Source organism: Pristiophorus japonicus, chromosome 7 (genome assembly GCF_044704955.1).
Source record: "Pristiophorus japonicus isolate sPriJap1 chromosome 7, sPriJap1.hap1, whole genome shotgun sequence".
NCBI classification, from domain to species: domain Eukaryota; kingdom Metazoa; phylum Chordata; class Chondrichthyes; family Pristiophoridae; genus Pristiophorus; species Pristiophorus japonicus.
Genome location: NC_091983.1, coordinates 130,646,043 through 130,665,094, shown reverse-complemented (window position 1 = coordinate 130,665,094; position 19,052 = coordinate 130,646,043). Strand labels below are relative to the sequence as shown.

Below are 19,052 nucleotides of genomic sequence, written 5' to 3'. Positions count from 1 at the left end.
GATGCCTGAGACCTTTTACGTCATCAAAAAATTTGCTGTTTTTCCTTGGAACCGATTGCATGTTGTTCAAGCAAAGATTCCTTTCTGTGCTTGAAACTTCTGTTTGTTTTTCCTTTTCCCTTCCTTTTTTCTGATTCTATTAAAATGCTTCATTATCTTTCATTTATGAATGCTGAAGAAGGGCCAGACCAAAAACATTGACCCATCTCCTCTTCCCAGAGGCTGACCTTTTTGTTTCCAGCATTTTCTGTTTCTGCTTCAGATTTTCAGCCTTTGTAGGTTTTGCTTTTTATTTGCATGTTAATAAGGCCAACCCAGAAATAACTCTAAACAATTAAAAGCTCATATACCTTGCAGTTCAAAGTGTTTGTTGAATTTATGTGACTCAATGTGATGCCTGGGTTTACTTATATCTGTGTGCTAAAATTGAATTGATGTAGAAGTGGGAGGCCACAGGCAAATAGGTTGAATAAAATACTGTTTGCAATTTCTGTTTTGCTTTCCTCTCATTTTGTGTCTATTTATCAGGGATCCTACTTCTAAATTGAACTGTAGTATTCTCAGCAATCTTTGAGGCTGAATTGCTTGTCTTGCTGTTTTATCAGTACCATGGGATGAAATCTGTATTCAGCTGAACAAACTTGGAAGAGTAAATTCTCTGAATGTGGTGGGGCTTGCTGTGAACATGTAGTGGAAAATCGCAAAGAGTGCACCCACGATTTTCCAACACACTCTGGCAACCAGGTACCTTACCATGGTTGAGGACTCAGAAAATGAACCCTAGATACACATCCTCAAGAAATATTGCGATAGATTTTCAACTTGTTGATGGAAAAGAAAATTGGACAGTTTCAAAAATGCACAATCCACAATGTCAGTTTAATACTCAAGTGGTAGATTTAAAATCTACCCCATTAAATCTTCTACAATTTGGAAGCTTAACTCTTCTCATGAGTTTTTAGACTCAGGTTATTAGTGGTTTGAAAATGGCATCGGCTCATTTACAGCTTCATTTACATTGGTGCTCCTACTGCCACCACTTTGGGCAGTGTCCTGAGAAGGGCAGCTGGTGTGCTCTCTTCGCCACAAGTTGCTAAGTTTTTTTTACATATAATAGCGGGTGCCTTGAACTCGCCATTATTTCTCCAGCAATTTATGGGTCATTGCCTGATTCAATGTTTGACCAACATCAAGCCTCTACAGGCACACTTCCATGGGATGGGGCATAGGGTGTCTCTGCTTCTGACACTGCCTCACTGACAACAGTTGCTTTGTAACGAGAAGATGGAAGTTCATATGATATGCTAGAAAATCCTGGAAATGGCTAAGCCCAGGTGTATTTTGCTCTGTCAGATTTGTGAAGCCACAGAGCTTAATCATTGGATGAATATAAATTGTTAGTGAGAATTACAGACAGCCATCCTAATATATTATAGCACTTTTTTTTCAACGCAGGTAGATACACTAATTATGATGTACAAAACTCATTGCCAATGCATTCTGGATAATGCAATCAATGGAAACTTTGAGGAGGTGAGATTATAAAAAAATGTTTCTTTACGCATGCCTAAGAAAAATTAAAAACAACCTGAATCTAATAGGTATAAGAAGTGCATTTTGTTGGACTTGGTTTTCAGATTCAGAACTTTCTATTACACTTTTGGCAAGGGATGCCTGACCATCTTCTTCCATTGCTGGAGAATTCTGTCATCATTGATATATTTTGTGTATGTGACTCCATACTCTACAAAGTGAGTACTGAATAAATAGATCATAAATAAATAAAATGTGTGACATGCCATAAGTGTGACCCAATTAATGCCCTTGTGGCACAAGATGATGTTGGAATACAGATTTCTGGCTATCCATTCTTAAGGGTGGAGTTTCCGCTTTGGGTGCAATCGGCAATTTGGATGCAAATTGAGCTTGAAATTGCACTGTTTTTCTGAGGTTAAGTTATGGTTCAATTTTCTGCCTAAACCATTTGCATAATCATTGTTTTTTCTTCCTTGCATTAAAAAATATTCATTGATGTATTTAAGAATGGTAACCTGGTGCAGTTTTATTATTACATCTGAAAATGGTTTTATCACAAAAAATAAGCATTTTTAATAAGAGTGTCTAGTCCACCACGTAACCTGATTTTAAATAACTGAAAATTACTTTAAAAAAATCATACTGAACCATTTACTAGTTTCATTGGTGTGCACTAATCAGTTTCTTAGTAAATTAAGCGGGCGAAATTGCCCCTTTGGGAAAGGCCTGTTATGGCCTCCGGGAGGTGCTAATGGGGCTCTAATGTTTTAACGCCTGGGCGCGATGGCCAGAGTGACACCCCTCTCCCCGCCCCCCGCCGCCCCCGGATTTTCCATGGAATTCTGCGGAAGAAATGGGTTTGCGCCGCGCCCTGTACTTTTCGCCGCGGGTGGGGGCACACACACCGATGATGTCATCGCCGTGCGCGCCAACCCCTTATCGCCCTACGCTGACCCTTTTGTGCCCCGGGGGTGGGGGGAAATTGCCCCACAGGATGCGAAGTTGCCGAGAGGCGATGCCAACAACAGCTTTGTGGTGCGCAAGGCTGTTGTGGCTGGCGTGCCCCGGCCGCCCTTAAAGGGGATGGCCTTGCGCCATGGCCACCATCTTTTTTTGTCGGTTGGATTTGCAGTCGGTCCAACAATGGCGGCCGCTGGTTCGGTTGGGCTGCCAACATACAACCTGTCATCCCGTCTTGCCCTAATTTCTCCAAATGTGTCTTGGTGTCCGATACAGGTGGAGCGTCCGAAATCCGGAAACCTTGGGACCGAGGCCATTCTGGATTTCGGGTACTTCTGGATTTCAGAACATCTTTCCAACGTCCTGAATCTGGAAACGCCAGGCCGAGGTTCGGGTATTTCCGGATTTCAGAACGTCTTTCTGATGTCCTGAATCTGAAGACACTTGGGCCGAGGTAAGTGGGGGTGGGGGGCAGCGGCCTAGGGAGTCCAGCGGGCGGCGAGGCCTAGGGTGTCCGGTGGATGGTGGGGCCTGGGGAGTCCGGCGGGTGGCGGGTCCTGGGGAGTCTGGCGGGGCCTGGGGTGTCTGGCAGGCGGCGGGGCCTGGGGAGTCTGGCGGGCGGCGGTTCCTGGGGAGTCTGGCGGGGCCTGGGGAGTCCGGCGGGCGGCGAGGCCTGGAGAGTCCGGCAGGCGGCGGGGCCTGGGGAGTCCGGCGGGGCCTGGGAAGTCCGGCGGGCGGCGGGGCCTGGGGAGTCCGGCGGGCGGCGAGGCCTAGGGTGTCCGGTGGACGGCGGAGCCTGGGGAGTCCAGTGGGGCCTGGGTTGTCTGGCGGACGGCGGGGCCTGGGGAGTCCAATGGCAGGGCCTGGCGGGGGGTTTGGTGGTGGAGTGAGGCGGGTGGGGGGCGGGGAGGTTGATGGTTACGGGTTCGGCATCGGGGGTTCCGGGCCAGGAGTCGGTAGCTGGAAAAAACCTGCATTGAAGACGTGCAAAAATGGTAAGTTAAAATTTTTATTTTTAAATTCTTTTTCAGCCATTTAGTAGCTAAGAGTTTTGTGAATGTTTTGTGAATTTTTGTTTTTTGTTTTTTGAAATTATTTTGGAGTGTTTATCCCCCTCCCTAGGCCCAACTTGCAGCGGTAATCGGTTTAAAAAAATATTTGGATTTCGGAACATTTTCCGGATTCTGGATGACCCCACCATGGATCTGCCCGGTGTCCGGATTCCGGAACAGTCCGAATTTCGGAACTCCGGATTGCAGATGCTCACCTGTAATACTCTTGTGAAGCACCTTGGGATGCTTTACTACGTTAAAGGTGCTATATAAATACAAGTTGTTGTTGTAGATACTCAACGACTCAACATCCATAGCCCTTTTGGATAGAGAATTACAAAGATTCACAATCCTCTGAGTGAAGAAATTCCTCCTCATCTCAGTCTTAAATTGCTATCCCCTCATCCTGAGACTATGCCCCCTAGTTGTAGTCTCTTGAGTCAGGGGAAACAACCTCTCCGCAATTACCCTGTCAATCCCCCTCAGAATCTTGTATGTTTCAATGAGATCACCTCTCATTCTTCCAGAGAGTATGAGGCCAATCTACTCAATCTCTCCTCATAGGACAACCCTCTCATCCCAAGGATCAATCTAGTGAATCTTCATTGCACTGCCTCTAAGGCATGTAAGTCCTTTCATGGATAAGGAGACCAAAACTGTGCACAGTACTCCAGGTGTGGTCTCACCAAAGCCCTGTATAATTGTAGTAAAACGTCCTTACTCTTGTGCTCTAACCCCCTTGCAATAAAGGCCAACATACCATTTGCCTTCCTAATTGCTTGCTGTACTACATGCTAACTTTCTGTGTTTCTTGTACGAGGACAACTAAATCTCTCTGAACACCAACATTTAATAGTTTCTCAACATTTAAAAAATATTCTGTTTTTCTATTCTTTCTACCAAAGTGAATAACCTCACATTTCCCCACATTATACTCCATCTGCCACCTTATTACCCACTCATTTAATCTGTCTATATCCCTTTGTGTCCTCCTCACAGCTTACTTTCCCACATAGCTTTGTATCGTCAGCAATCTTGGATACATTGCACTCAGTCCCTTCATCTATGTCATTAATATAGATCCTTGCGGCACCCCATTAGTTACGCCTGTCAACCCAAAGATGACCCGTTTATCCCTACTTTCTATTTTCTGTTCGTTAACCAATCCGCTGTCCATGCTGATACATTACCTCCAATTCCGTGACTCCTTACCTTTCATAGTAATCTTTTATGTGTCACCTTATCGAATATCCTTTGGAAATCCATATATACAACATCCATGGTCCCCTTTATCCTGTCAGTTACATCCTTAAAAAACTGTAATACATTTTTTAAACATGATTTCCCTTTTTTAAAATCTTGACTCTGCCTAATCATATTATGATTTCTTAGTGCCCTGTTACCACTTGCTTAATGATGGATCTCAGCATTTTCCTGACGACTGATGTCAGGCTAACTGGCCTGTCGTTCCTTGATTTCTCTCTCCCTTCTTTCTTGAATAGTGGGGTAACATTTGCTACCTTTCAATCCGCTGGGACCAATCTAGAATCTAGGGAATTTTGGAAGATCAAAACCAATGCATCCACTATCTCTGCAGCCACCTCTTTTAGAACCCTAGGATGTAGGCCATCAGGTCCAGGGGATTTGTCAGCATGGTAGAAATACAGGGCCCTCCAGAATCTAGCTCCAAGGGTTTGAAATTTTTAACTTATCACTTGTTAGCTATGCATTCATAGAATTGGGAGACATTTATTTCACTTTGGTTATCTCTTATTCACCTGCTTTGAGTAAAATAAAAAGGTTATATTCTTTAATATTTTTCCCAAGGTGCTGACAGATGTGCTGATTCCAGCAACAATGCAAGAAATGCCAGAGAGGTAAGAATACATGCTGGAAGCGAAAATAAATCTAAAAGTACTTTTTGATAAGTCACCCCCTTTTATTTTGTGATAGCTAATGTGGACAATATAATTATATCACAAATTTAGGGACCAAAATTATCCTCTACCCGAAACGGGGTGCATGCAAACCGTTTTGAGTGTTTTTACCACCGCGGTGATTGAGGTCGCCTCTTGTTTTTTTTACTTGGATCCAGAAGTCGCTCTTAATGGGGGCAGTTATGCGATGGTGGCAACATCAGAGGGGTGGAAGTTGGGGGCGGTGCGGAGTGGCCACCGCGATGACGCCATCACGGTGCCGCGTCACCATTTAAAGGGCAGCGCCTGCATGATCTTTAAACTTCGGTCCACTGGGCCACCAGGGAAGGTTTCAGCCAGGTCAGCGGCCTGGCACACAAGAGGAGGTGCCAGGCTTCTTGTTGGTATAATTGTCGACCTGGCAGTCGGTCGAAAAAAAAGACATGACGGCAGTGGCAGTAGGTCCTCCCCTTTAAGCCTCACTGGACCACTGCGAAAAATAATGTTTTGGCACCGCCGGGCTGGTTGAAGATTTTCACGATGGAATTTTGCCGGTGGCGGGGTGGGGCAGGTAGATTGGTGGTGTGCAATGTGATGATGCACTTAACATGTATCAGCAGTAGCGGAGCGGTGGGAGCGGGGGAGAGCAGGTCACCACTGTGATAACACGGGAGCGTAATTTTGATAATGGCGGTCATTACATTAAAAGTCAGTGGCCATTGCACTCTGCAGCGTGGCCACCGCTTTCTGATGTTAATAGGCCTTAAGGAAAGGGGCAATTTGGACCCCTTACAGTCTGAAGCGAATTCACTAAAATGTTTTATTTGCTCATTACTAAAACTCCTTTGTGAATTTCAATGCAACTACCATCAGAATATCTTTCGCCACAATGTTAAGTGATGTATGAATCATCTTTTTATAGACCTATTTTTGCTGGATGTACACTTTGGAAAGTAATCTTTTAAACAGATTTTTTAAAAGAAATGTCTTATTTATCATACTCTGTGGCTACAATTAGGCAGTGTGAAGAACATAAGAACGTAAGTACATACGAACATAATAAATAGGAGCAGGCCACCTGGCCCCTCGAGCCTGCTCCGCTATTTAATAAGATCATGGCTGATCTGATCATGGATTCAGCTCCACTATCCTGCCCATTCCTCATAACCCTTTATTCCCTTATCGTTCAAAAATCTGTCTATCTCCGCCTTAAATGTATTCAATGACCCAGCTTCCACAGCTCTCTGAGGCAGCGAATTCCACAGATTTACAACCCTCTGAGAGAAGAAATTCCTCCTCATCTAGTTTTAAATGGGCAGCGCCTTATTCTGAGACTATGTCCCCTAGATTTAGTTTTCTCTGAGTGGAAAAAGACTGTTACATTGCTTTATAACTGTCAGAATGAAGATTTTAGTCACAACATCACAATGTATATGTACAAACAAAGAAGGCTTAAGTTTATAGTTACAGCAGCACTTTCAATTATCTACAGAAAAATGGATGAGAGATCATTTAAAATGTAACTTTCAGAGTTTTTGTGTATCCCAGTTTCTTCACAAATGGCTGCAATTTTTAATTTTGCCTGAGCCAGTCTGTTTTCTATACTTGATACAGATTGAAGGACAATATTCACAGCTCTACCTTAGCTCAGCTACTCCACTCCATTTAATGTACAATCATAATAGTATTGATGATACAGTGATGTTCAGTACTGGAACTCCAATGGAGGGTTAGCACAAGTCATTTTCCAGATGGTGAGTTTCTAAAAACAAGGATGCTGGATGAGTATCACACTCACATGGAGGTACTGAGGTTGTTTGAGATAGATGGCAGAATCCAATGCTATCCTTAGTGCCAATATATGAGAATGATTTGACACAATGCAGTGCTATCTGAAGCGAGTGGTGGGACTAGGAACAGCTGCTACCGCCACTTCTAACAGAGAGGCTTCCAGAGTAGTCCAACATGGATGGTTGACCACTGGTCTTCAGGCACTAGGGGATCATTTGAAGAGAATTATGGCAACTGGCTTCTGAGAGCTTTTGGGGCACCACCTTTCAGTGCCATCAGATATATCTCCCTGCTGAGCAATGAGCACTCAGATCCTGGACCCAGCACAAGTAGCGTGGCAAGCATTCAGCTTCATGATGCCATCCTCTCTCATGATGCTGCTTATGTTATCTTTTCAACTTGCCCTTTCATATGCTCTGCTTATGTAAGTGGTATGATACAGGACCAGTTTGTTCACATAACTGCGGTGGTGGTACAGCTTACAGAAGAGCCATCCTGTTACTCAGAAGCCCTGAGATGAGAGCCACCACATTCCAAAGAGACCCATAGAGATTTTCAGCATAGGCAAGCATCACTGTTATCCCTGGTCCTTTGGTAGAGCACAAGAATAGGTATAAGAGCCACACAGAGAGGCACCATGGGTAGGCAAAATGGTAATAAGCACTTTCTGTAAAATGTATTGCATCGATTATTCCTACCGGGTTGGGAGAGAGGCGGGCGACGTCCAGTGCAGAATCCAATACTGCTGCTTTCTCCATGCCAGTTTCCCCCATGACTTTCTCCTGATTGGGCTTGTTAAGCCCGTCCTGCAAGGTTTCCAGCCAATTAAAAGGAAACTGGTCTGATGACATCATTTGATGACGTGTCATCAGCCGGTTTCCTTAAACGGACTATGCCCACATTCATTTGACAGTTCTGCTGTCAGTGTTCTGCAGCATTGAGGTGCTGCAAACACTGACAAGCACATCACAAAGGTGCATTGCTTCCCAAAGTTCTCCCATCACTTGCTCCATATAAGATTATCTTCCCTTCCAATGGGTGGAAGAAACCTCCCCAGGACACCAAAGCAGCCTGGTTGTACATTGTATAGGAGGGCATAAGCAGGGATGTCGTCAGGAGGACCAGGCTGCACTGGCGCAAATCTTTCAATGATCTCAGTAGATCACGAAACATTACTGCAAAGCCACATTCAACCTCATCCTGCTGTGCCACTCATCACATCCCTATTACTCTGCCTTTCCTATCCTACTCCTGCACATCCTTACTCACATCAACTTACCTTGCACCTCCACCCATCCCTCTCTCTCTCTCTACGTTATCACATCCTCATCTCACTAGCTAACCCTCACACTCACCCTCATCACTTTCCAATCATACCAACTAATAACACACAAGGGTAGGTACTTGGGTCTTTTAGCCAATGTTCATGTCAAATTTCTGTTAATGTGTTGTTAAACATTGAAATCTTTATTTTCAACACTTTGCCTTCTTGGACAGATTTGTGTGCACTTTTGGAAGTGGCTTTGTGAGTTATAATGAATGGTGAGCCATAATGGTACCCACCACAATGGTGATGATTGTGATAAGAATGGCTTGGGCATTGCAGGGATGCTTTATAGTATTGGTGTGGGGTGGTGCTAACCTGGCGTACCATGTGGCAGCCAGGATGTGTACAGCATCAAGTGAAGTAAATCTGACCATGGTGAGGCCATCCCTGACATCTCAGGCAGCAATTTGGTGAGGTGCTGATGCCCTGTGTCCTGTGCAGCATCAGGTGATTGCAGAGATGTTGTTACAATGCAGTGGTGTTGTTGGGATTTTTTTCAAGGGTACCATCTGTCAATGGTGAGATATGATGTTCCAAGGGGGTGACCGTGAATAGAGAGTTTACTCCAAACACTTCCAAAATCCATAAAGCTGAAAAGTGTATTCCAAATCTTGAAGGCTCCAGCATCTAACATTAGAAAATGAACAGCTGTGAAATGGTAGCTTTTATACCACTTTTGCAGCTGTCAAATATTGAAAGTAAATGAGTGTCACTGAATACCCAATGTACTTACCTGACTTGAACCCCGAGCAACGGGAACCTTGTGAAAAAGTTGGAAAAATGGTTAGTAGGTGGTAAAATGCTGTTGAACTACCTTTAAAGACCCTCTTTACTATCAATTGGCTCACCAGCTGCTTAATGCCAGGTCTGCAAACACAGCCAGACCTGGCCCTTCGGTAACTTACACAGAGGCAGGTTCAGAACTGGATGCGGCCCTGCTGTCAGTCTTTCAGATTTTGCCAGCGGACTCACCTTTGAACCCACCCTCTGAGTCCTGGCAAAATCCAGCCCTATATGTGCACCATAAAACTACTTTATGATATTAAGTCCAATGTTCTGAAGTTTAACTGTTTTTGATGGCTTTCTGTGTTTGAGAATTGTTTGAAAGTCAATTTGCAATGGGACACACTTCTGCTTATCACTCCTTACTGAATTATTACTTGGCTTCTGATACCACACTCGAGGCAGTGATGTAGTCTGTAAACGCTGGTGGAATGGAAACTCCTCGTTGTTCTTATTCTTCTCTGATATAGCTTTAACTCTGTCATTTCCTCTTCCTCCTGCTTCTGTTCTGCCTCCATCATAAGTATATTTTTGGGAAACCCCATAGTTTACTTCATGGTAAAGGTTCCATAACAGAAGGGGTTGAGTGCCTGAAGCTCCTGGAATGCAATTTACTGAAAGTTTTCTTGGTTGAAAAAATATTTTTCTAATCACTTTATGATAATTAAAGCTGATATTTCAAGGTTTTTTTCATTTTCAAAGAATGTGAACTTAACCACTTTCTGGTTTGACAAGTCAGGCAGTTAAGTTATTCCTCTTTTCTACAAGCTTAAGTCATACTTCTGGTGTAAATGGTCGGATTTCTCAAACAGCAGCTCCTGCTCTCATTATTCGATCATTTGCAAACATGCACCACTTTGGAGGTGGGCACATCTGCTGACTGTGGTGATGACAATGTGGTAAGGCCAATATAAGACAGGCAAGCACTCCTGCACATTTGGCAGATCCAAGGAGCCCATGTGAGTCAACAGGCTGCTGTTCCATGAAGTACAATCAGGAGTGCAGTGCAATTTGCCAAATGTGATTTTGCTAGCTAAATGGACAGAGGGATGCTTGAACTTGTAAATGCCAGTTTTGTGACTGAAGTACTTGGACACTTACAGGAATGAAGAGTTTGTGTATGCATTTGATTTGCATAATAATAGATACTTACAACTTAAAATCACAGTCTCTTGAGCATTAAAATCATGTTTGGCACAGTTTGGTGCAGATCTTCTGGTTGCGAAAAAGGATTATATTGCATTCAGTGTAACTTCTGACTGGAATGGCTATTACATGCACCACTGCAAAGAGACTCCTGTGCTCGAGCCACTGGGAAGTTGCTGCTTTCATAACCTGAGAAAACAAACAGGATTTCATGAGAAAATTTTTTTAAAAAGGGTATTATAACCTTTTAAAATATGTAATTAGTTAGTTCATGCAGTTTTAAAAATATGTTGATGTGCTCTAAGAGCCAAAGGAAACTTTCTCCAAAAGATTTAGGACAACATTTACAACTTACCAATTCATTTTTTTTCTTTATCAGTTTGCTGGCAGACATCAGAAATTTTGCTAAGCATTGGGAGCACTGGATATCTTCATCACTGGAAAACCTCCCAGATGCTCTGTCTGAAAAGAAGCTGCCCATTGCACAGAGATTTGTGTCTTCTCTAAAACGACAAACTTCATTTTTACATCTCGCACAGGCAGGTGTTGTGCCACATCTTCAACACAGAATATGTGAGTGTTTTTCACGTGGTACCCATTGTCAGCTCTGTTAAATGTGTTTGTGTATTGCCCTGTACAGATTGCCAGGCCTGCATTATTTGACCAGACTGTTGTGAATTCCATGGTGGCTGACATTGAAAAGGTGGATCTAAACAGCATTAGTTCACAGGCCCTTCTCACGGTATCAGGTGGAACAGATCAGGACTTTGAACTGTATTCTGATTGTAAGTACATGATACTTGGTCATGCTACAATAATCAATTTTAATTAGCAGTTACAGGTTACAGCAGATAATGCGGCAAAATAGATAAGTACACACATCAGAGAAACCATGAGAGCATCACCTAAAGAGTCAGCCGATAATTAAGCTGTACATATGCACCTTTAAAGCGGGCTTTGAAGCAATTATTTATTTTCAGTAGTTTGCATTTCCAACATCATTGCTTTTCATTGGCCAGTGGCTCAACTGTTTATTGATTATATCACTGATCCACACCTGAGATCACTGCCCCAAAGAACCCCTGCTCCACACAGATAAGCATTCTCACAAATAGGTAGTAGTATGTGCAGGAAAGAGGAATAGAAACAGTGGATGCTGAAAAAGAGGAGGAAGGTCTAAAATGGAAAGGATTATGGCGAGGATCAATGGCAGCGTTGAAGACAACGTTTTTCAGGAAGCTTTTGAAAAAGGAGGGAGGTGACAAGGTAGAAGGGAGTAGGTATGGATTTCTAGACTGTGGGGGAATGAAAATGGATCTTGTTGCACGCATTAGCCAGGCGGAAAACAGGTGCAAAAAGGCCCAATTTAGGGTGATAATTTCCCACTCCTGATGGTGTAAAGAAGTAGTTGGCTGGCACGGAGGACATTCACCGACATCAAGAGAAGACTGAAGAAAGGTAAGTCCATGGTGCAGGGGGAGGGGTTGGGGTAGGGGGGGTGTGGGGGTGCGCGGGTGGGGGGTGCGCGGGTGGGGGGTGGTGGTTGCAAGGGTCTTGTGGCTGAGTAGGTGGTGGAGAGCCCGGGGGAAGCAGAGCCCAGACTTTCCTTGTGAAGCCACTGCACTAAGGAGAGATTTTTTAAACTTACCTTCGAAGGCCTTGCGGGCTTCTCGACAGCTCCAACTGGCAGTGTAACCTCGGGGGGCATGCTGCTCAGGGGGCATCCCATGGGGGGCATCCCGCTCAGAGGTGGCTTTCACATTCCATGGGGCTTCCCACTCAAGAGCGGGTTTCACATTCCATTCGGGTCCCATGTACAATTTGCATTTATTTATGAGGGGGGCCATTAACATCAGCATCATTAAGATCGCAGACCAGCGGGAACGGAGAGGGAAATGGAGTTGATCCATTTTAACTACTACACCAGCTCTTTTCCTGCAGAATGGGAGGAGTTAATATCAATCCTATAATGTTATTAACAATAATTTCTAGCTCATTTTGTTAGCATGGTTGTTGTTTGCAGTTTAATTGAGACTTTTGAATAAAATTTGATTCTGGAGAAGAATGACACAAACCCGGAAATGAAATGGAGATTGTGATAGTCAAAAATAGTCCTGTGGAACAACTGGTATCACATTGGTATTATCACTATGCCTATTGGCCATATTGGGCTGGATCTTGTGAGCTTGAATCAATATGTACAATATATACAATCGATTAAGGGGCTACGACTGAGGTATAATCTGTACCCAAACAGATGCACCATTTCATATGACCGCAGTAACGTGGTAAAAGTATGTAGAAGGTGCTTGGCGGCCAACAAAATATTGGCGCATATATCAGGATGATGCCCAGCGGTCAGAAATGCAAGAACAAAACGGCATAATATAATCTTGAACAGATTGAAAGATCACGTGTCCAAATACGGGTGGACGTCACATATAGAATCCAGGTTCACAACACAGGATGGGAGACTGTGGAAGTCCGCTATAATATTCACCATATGCAGGAGGTGGCAGTGGTCAACGTGACAATCCGCTACAAAGATAATAACAAGGCGCTGGTGGCAAAAGGTACTAATGTACATATCGAGCCGAATCTTGCTGGAAAAATGACGGCTTGTGAATAACTCACTCTTATTAATGCGCAAATTGGCGAGAAAGTTCAGGGGATTAAGAGATATGCTATGAGTTACGTATATCCAGAACTTGATATAAAAACAGATAATGCTGGAACTACTCAGCAGGTATTTCCAGCATTTTCTGTTTTTATTTCAGATTTCCAGCATCTGCAGTATTTTGCTTTTGCTCCACAACTTGTTGGTCGATTTATGTCACTCCACCTTTTGTTTTGCATAAACAGCATCTTGCCCTTGGCCTCCCTGTTATTTTTTAAGAATTTACTGGATTTTAGAAATATAGAAACGTAGAAAATAGGTGCAGGAGTAGGTCATTCGGCCCTTCGAGCTTGCACCACCATTCAATATGATCATGGCTGATCATGCACTTCAGTATCCCATTCCTGCTTTCTCTACATACCCCTTGATCCCTTAAGGGTCACATCTAACTCCCTTTTGAATATATCTAACGAACTGACCTCAACAACTTTCTATGGTAGAGAATTCCACATGCTCAAAATTCTCTGAGTGAAGAAGTTTCTCCTCATCTCGGTCCTAAATGGCTGACCCCTTTTGCTTAGACTGTGACTCCTGGTTCTGGACTTCCCCAACATCGGGAACATTCTTCCTGCATCTAACCTGTCCAATCCCGTCAGAATCTTATATGTTTCGATGAGATCTCCTCTCATTCTTCTAAATTCCATTGAATATAAGCCTTGTTGATCCAATCTTTCTTCATATGTCAGTCCTGTCATCCCGGGAATCAATCTGGTGAACTTTTGCTGCACTTCCTCAATAGCAAGAATGTCCTTCCTCAGATTAGGAGACCAAAACTGTACACAATATTCAAGGCGTGGCCTCACCAAGGCCCTGTACAACTGCAGTAAGACCTCGCTTCTCCTATACTCAAATCCTCTCGCTATGAAGGCCAAGATGCTATTTGCCGTCTTCACTGCCTGTTGTACCTGTATTCCAACTTTTAATGACTGATGTACCATGACACTCCAATTTCATTGCACCTCCCCTTTTACTAATCTGTCACCATTCAGATAATCTGCCACCTTGTTTTTACCATCAAAGTGGATAATCTCACATTTATCTACATTATACTGCATTTGCCATGTATTTGCCCACTCACTTAACCTGTCCAAGTCACCCTGCAGCCTTTTACCATCCTCCTCACAGCTCACACTGCCATCCAGCTTAGTGTCATCTGCAAATTTGGAGATATAACATTCAATTCCTTCATCTAAATCATTAATATATATTGTAAATAGCTGGGGTCCCAGCACTGAACCTTGCAGAACCCCACTAGTCACTGCCTGCCATTCTGAAAAGGACCCGTTTATTGCTACTCTTTGCTTCCTGTCTGCCAACCTGTTCTCTTTCCATGTCAGTACATTACCCCCAATACCATGTGCTTTAATTTTGCACACTAATGTCTAGTGTGGGACCTTGTCAAAAGCCTTCTGAAAGTCTAAATACATCACATCCACTGGCTCCCCCTTGTCCACTCCACTAGTTACATCATCAAAAAATTCTAGAAGTTTTGTCAAGCATGATTTCCCTTTCATAAATCCATGCTATCTTGGACCGATCCTGTCACTGCTTTCCAAATATGCTGCTATTACATCTTTAATAATTGATTCCAACATTTTCCACACCACTGATGTCAGGCTGATTGGTCTATAATTACCTGTTTTCTCTCTCCCTCCTTTTTTTAAAAAGTGGGGTTACATTAGCTACCCTACAGTCCATAGGAACTGATCCAGAGTCTATAGAATGTTGGAAAATGACCACCAATGCATCTACTATTTCTAAGGCCACTTCCTTAAATACTCTGGGATGCAGACTATCAGGCCCTGGGGATTTATCGGCCTTCAATCCCATCAATTTTCCTAACACAATTTGCTGACCAATAAGAATTTCCTTTAGTTCCTCCTTCTCGCTAGACCCTCAGTCCCGTAGTATTTCCAGAAGATTATTTGTGTCTTCCTTAGTCAAGACAGAACCAAAGTATTTGTTCAATTGGTCTGCCATTTCTTTGTTCCCCATTATAAATTCACCTGATTCTGACTGTAAGTGACCTACATTTATCTTCACTAATCTTTTTCTCTTCACGTATCTATAGAAGCTTTTGCACAGTTTTTATGTTCTCTGCAAGCTTATACTCACTCCTATTTTCCCCTCCTAATTAAACCCTGGTCCTCCTCTGCTGAATTCTAAATTTCTCCCTGTCCTGAGGTTTGCTGCTTTTTTTGGCCAATTTATATGCCTCTTCCTTGGGTTTAACACTATCCCTAATTTCCCTCGTAAGTCACGGTTGAGCCACCTTTCCCATTTTGTTTTCACGCCAGACAGGGATGTAAAATTGTTATAGTTCATCCATGTGATCTTTAAATGTCTGCCATTGCCTATCCACCGGCAATCCTTTAAGTATCATTCGCCAGTCTATCCTAGCCAAATCACATCTCATACTGTCAAAGTTACCTTTCTTTAAGTTCAGGACTCTAGTCTCTGAATTAACTCTGTCACTCTCCATCTTAATGAAGAATTCTACCATATTATGGTAACTCTTCCCCAAGGGGCCGCGCACACAAGATTGCTAATTAACCCTCTCACATTACACAACGCCCAATCTAGGATGGCCAGCTCTCTAGTTGGTTCGTTGACCTATTGGTCTAGAAAACCATCCCTTATACACTCCAGGAAATCCTCCTCCATCGTATTGTTATCAGTTTGTTTAGCCCAATCTATATGTAAATTATTAGGAGATATGTAGGTAATGGTTACACGGGCAGATAGGGAATGGGTGACCAGCAGGAAGAGAAGGGGAAGGAAGGTAGTGCAGGGGTCCCCTGTCATCACCTCCCTGCAAAACAGATACACCATTTTGGTTACTGTTGGCGGAGATGGCTCATCAGGGGAAGGCAGCAGCAGCAAAATTCATGGCACCGTGGGTGGCTCTGCTGCACAGGAGCACAGGAAAAAGAGTGAGAGAGCTATAGTGGTAGGGAAATCTATTGTAAGGGGAATAGATAGATATTTCTGCGACCATAATCGAGACTCCAGGATGGTATGTTGCCTCCCTCGTGCAAGGGTCAAGGATCTCTCGGAGCTGCAGTGAATTATGGAGGGGGAGGGTGAACAGCTAGCTCTCATGGTGCATATAAGTACTAACGATATAGGTAAAAAATGGGATGAGGTCCTGCAAGCTGAATTTAGGGAGCTCTGAGATAAATTAAAAGTAGGACCTCAAAGGTAGTAATCTCAGGAATGCTACCAGTGCCACGTGCTAATCAGAGTAGGAACAGCAGATGAATACATGGCTTAAGGAGTGGTGCAACGGGGAGGGATTCAAATTCCTGGGACATTGGAACCGGTTCTGGGGGAGGTGTGACCAGTACAAACCGGACGGTCTACACCTGGGCAGGACTGGAACCAAGTTGTAGGCAGAGTGTTTGCTAGTGCTGTTGGGGAGGGTTTAAACTGATATGGCAGGAGGATGGGAATCTACGCAGGAAGACAGAGGGAAGTAAAAATGGGGCAGAAGCAAAAGGTAGGAAGGAGAAAAACAAGACTGTAGGGCAGAGATAACAAGGGCAAAAATTAAAAAGGACCACATTATAACATAATTCTAAAAGGACAAAGACTGTTTAAAAAAAAACAAGCCTGAAGGCTCTGTGTCTCAATGCGAGGAACATTCGTAATAAGGTGGATGAATTAACTGCACAGATAGCTGTTAACAGATATGATGTACTTGGGATTACGGAGACATAGCTCCCGGATAACCAAGGCTGGGAACTCAACATCCAGGGGTATTCAATATTCAGGAAGGATAGACGGGAAGGAAAAGGAGGTGGGGTAGTGTTACTGGTTAAAGAGGAGATTAACACAATAGTAAGGAAGGACATTAGCTTGGGTGATATGGAATCTATATGGTAGAGCTGCAAACCACCAAAGGGCAGAAAACATTAGTGGAAGTTATGTACAGACCACCAAACAGTAGTAGTGAGATCGGAGATGGCATCAAATAGGAAATTGGGGATGCATGCAATAAAGGTACAGCAGTTATGTAGACTGGGCTAACCAAACTGGTAGCAGTACTGTGGAGGAGGATCTCCTGGAGTTTATAAGGGATGGTTTTCTGGACCAATATGTCGAGGAACCAACTTGAGAGCAGGTCATCCTCGACTGGGTCTTCTGTAACGAAAGAGGATTAATAAGCAATCTGGTTGTGCGAGGCCTCTTGCGGAAGAGTGACCATAACATGGTAGAATTCTGCATTAAGAGGGAGAGTGACACAATTAATTCAGAGACTAGGGTCCTGAACTTAAAGAAAGGTAACTTCAATGGTATGAGACGTAAATTGGCTAGGATAGACTGGCAAATGATACGTAAAGGGTTGATGGTGGATAGGCAATGACAGACATTTAAAGATCACATGGATGAAATGCAACAATTTTACATCCCTGTTTGGCGTAAAAACAAAAAGAAGGCGGCGGCTCAACCGTGGCTAACAATGGAAATTAGGGATAGTGTTAAATCCAAGGAAGAGGCATATAAATTGGCCAGAAAAAGCAGCAAACCTGAGGACTGGGAGAAATTTAGAATCCAGCAGAGGAGGACAAAGTGTTTAATTAGGAGGGGGGAAATAGAGTACGAGAGTAAGCTTGCAGGGAATATAAAAACTGCCTGCAAAAGCTTCTATAGATATGTGAAGAGAAAAAGATTAGTGAAGACTAATGTAGGTACCGTGCAGTCAGAATCAGGTGAATTTATAATGGGGAACAAGGAACTGGCAGACCAATTGAACAAATACTTGGGTTCTGGCTTCACAAGGAAGACACGAATAACCTCCCGAAAATAATACGGGACCGAGGGTCTAGCGAGGAGGAGGAACTGAAGGAAATCCTTATTCATCAGGAAATGGTGTTGGGGAAATTGATGGGATTGAAGGTCGATAAATCCCAGGGCCTGATAGTCTGCATCCCAGAGTACTTAAGGAAGTGGCCCTAGTAATAGTGGATGCATTGGTGGTCATTTTCCAACATTCTATAGACTCTGGATTAGTTCCTACGGATTGGAGGGTAGCTAATATAACCCCACTTTTTAAGAAAGGAGGGAGAGAGAAAACACGGAATTATAGATCAGTTAGCGTGACATCGGTAGTGGGGAAAATGTTAGAATCAATTATTAAAGATGTAATAGCAGCGTATTTGGAAAGCAGTGACAGGATCGACCCAAGTCAGCATGGATTTACGAAAGAGAAATCATGCTTGACAAGTCTTCTAGAATTTTTTGAGGATGTAACTAGTGGACAAGGGAGAACCAGTGAATGTGGTGTTTTTGGACTTTCAAAAGGCTTTTGACAAGGTCCAACACAAGAGATTAACGTGCAAAATTAAAGCACATGGTATTGGGGGGGGGTAATGTACTGACATGGATAGAGAATGGGTTGGCAGACAGGAAGCAAAGAGAAGGAATAAACGGGTCCTTTTCAGAATGGCAGGCAGTGACTAGTGGGATACCGCAAGGTTCAGTGTTGGGACCCCAGCTATTTACAATATACATTAATGATTTAGACGCAGGAATTGAATGTAATATCTCCAAGTTTGCAGATGACACTAAAAGCTGGGTGGCAGTGTGAGCTCTGAGGAGGATGACAAGAGGCTGCAGGGTGACTTGGACGGGTTAGGTGAGTGGGCAAATGCATGGCAGATGCAGTATAATGTAGATAAATGTAAGGTTATCCACTTTGGTGCCAAAAACAGGAAGGCAGAATATTATCTGAATGGCGACAGATTAGGAAAAGGGCTGGTGCAATGATGTCTGGGTGTCATGGTACATCAGTCATTGAAAGTTGGCATGCAAGTACAGCAGACGGTGAAGAAGGCAAATGGCATGTTGGCCTTCATAGCGAG

The 19,052-nt window shown here is 43.5% G+C and overlaps 1 protein-coding gene across 1 annotated transcript in view; it reads left to right on the top strand.

Annotated features, from left to right (window-relative positions):
* The window catches only part of rfx6 (regulatory factor X, 6), a 91,568-nt gene that overhangs the window by 19,635 nt on the left and 52,881 nt on the right, over positions 1-19,052 (top strand). The window contains exons 8-12 of the mRNA XM_070884463.1: positions 1,456-1,533; positions 1,638-1,751; positions 5,376-5,425; positions 10,891-11,050; positions 11,152-11,296. Coding sequence (XP_070740564.1) covers positions 1,456-1,533; positions 1,638-1,751; positions 5,376-5,425; positions 10,891-11,050; positions 11,152-11,296 — 547 coding nt within the window. The remainder of the gene's footprint in view (positions 1-1,455; positions 1,534-1,637; positions 1,752-5,375; positions 5,426-10,890; positions 11,051-11,151; positions 11,297-19,052) is intronic.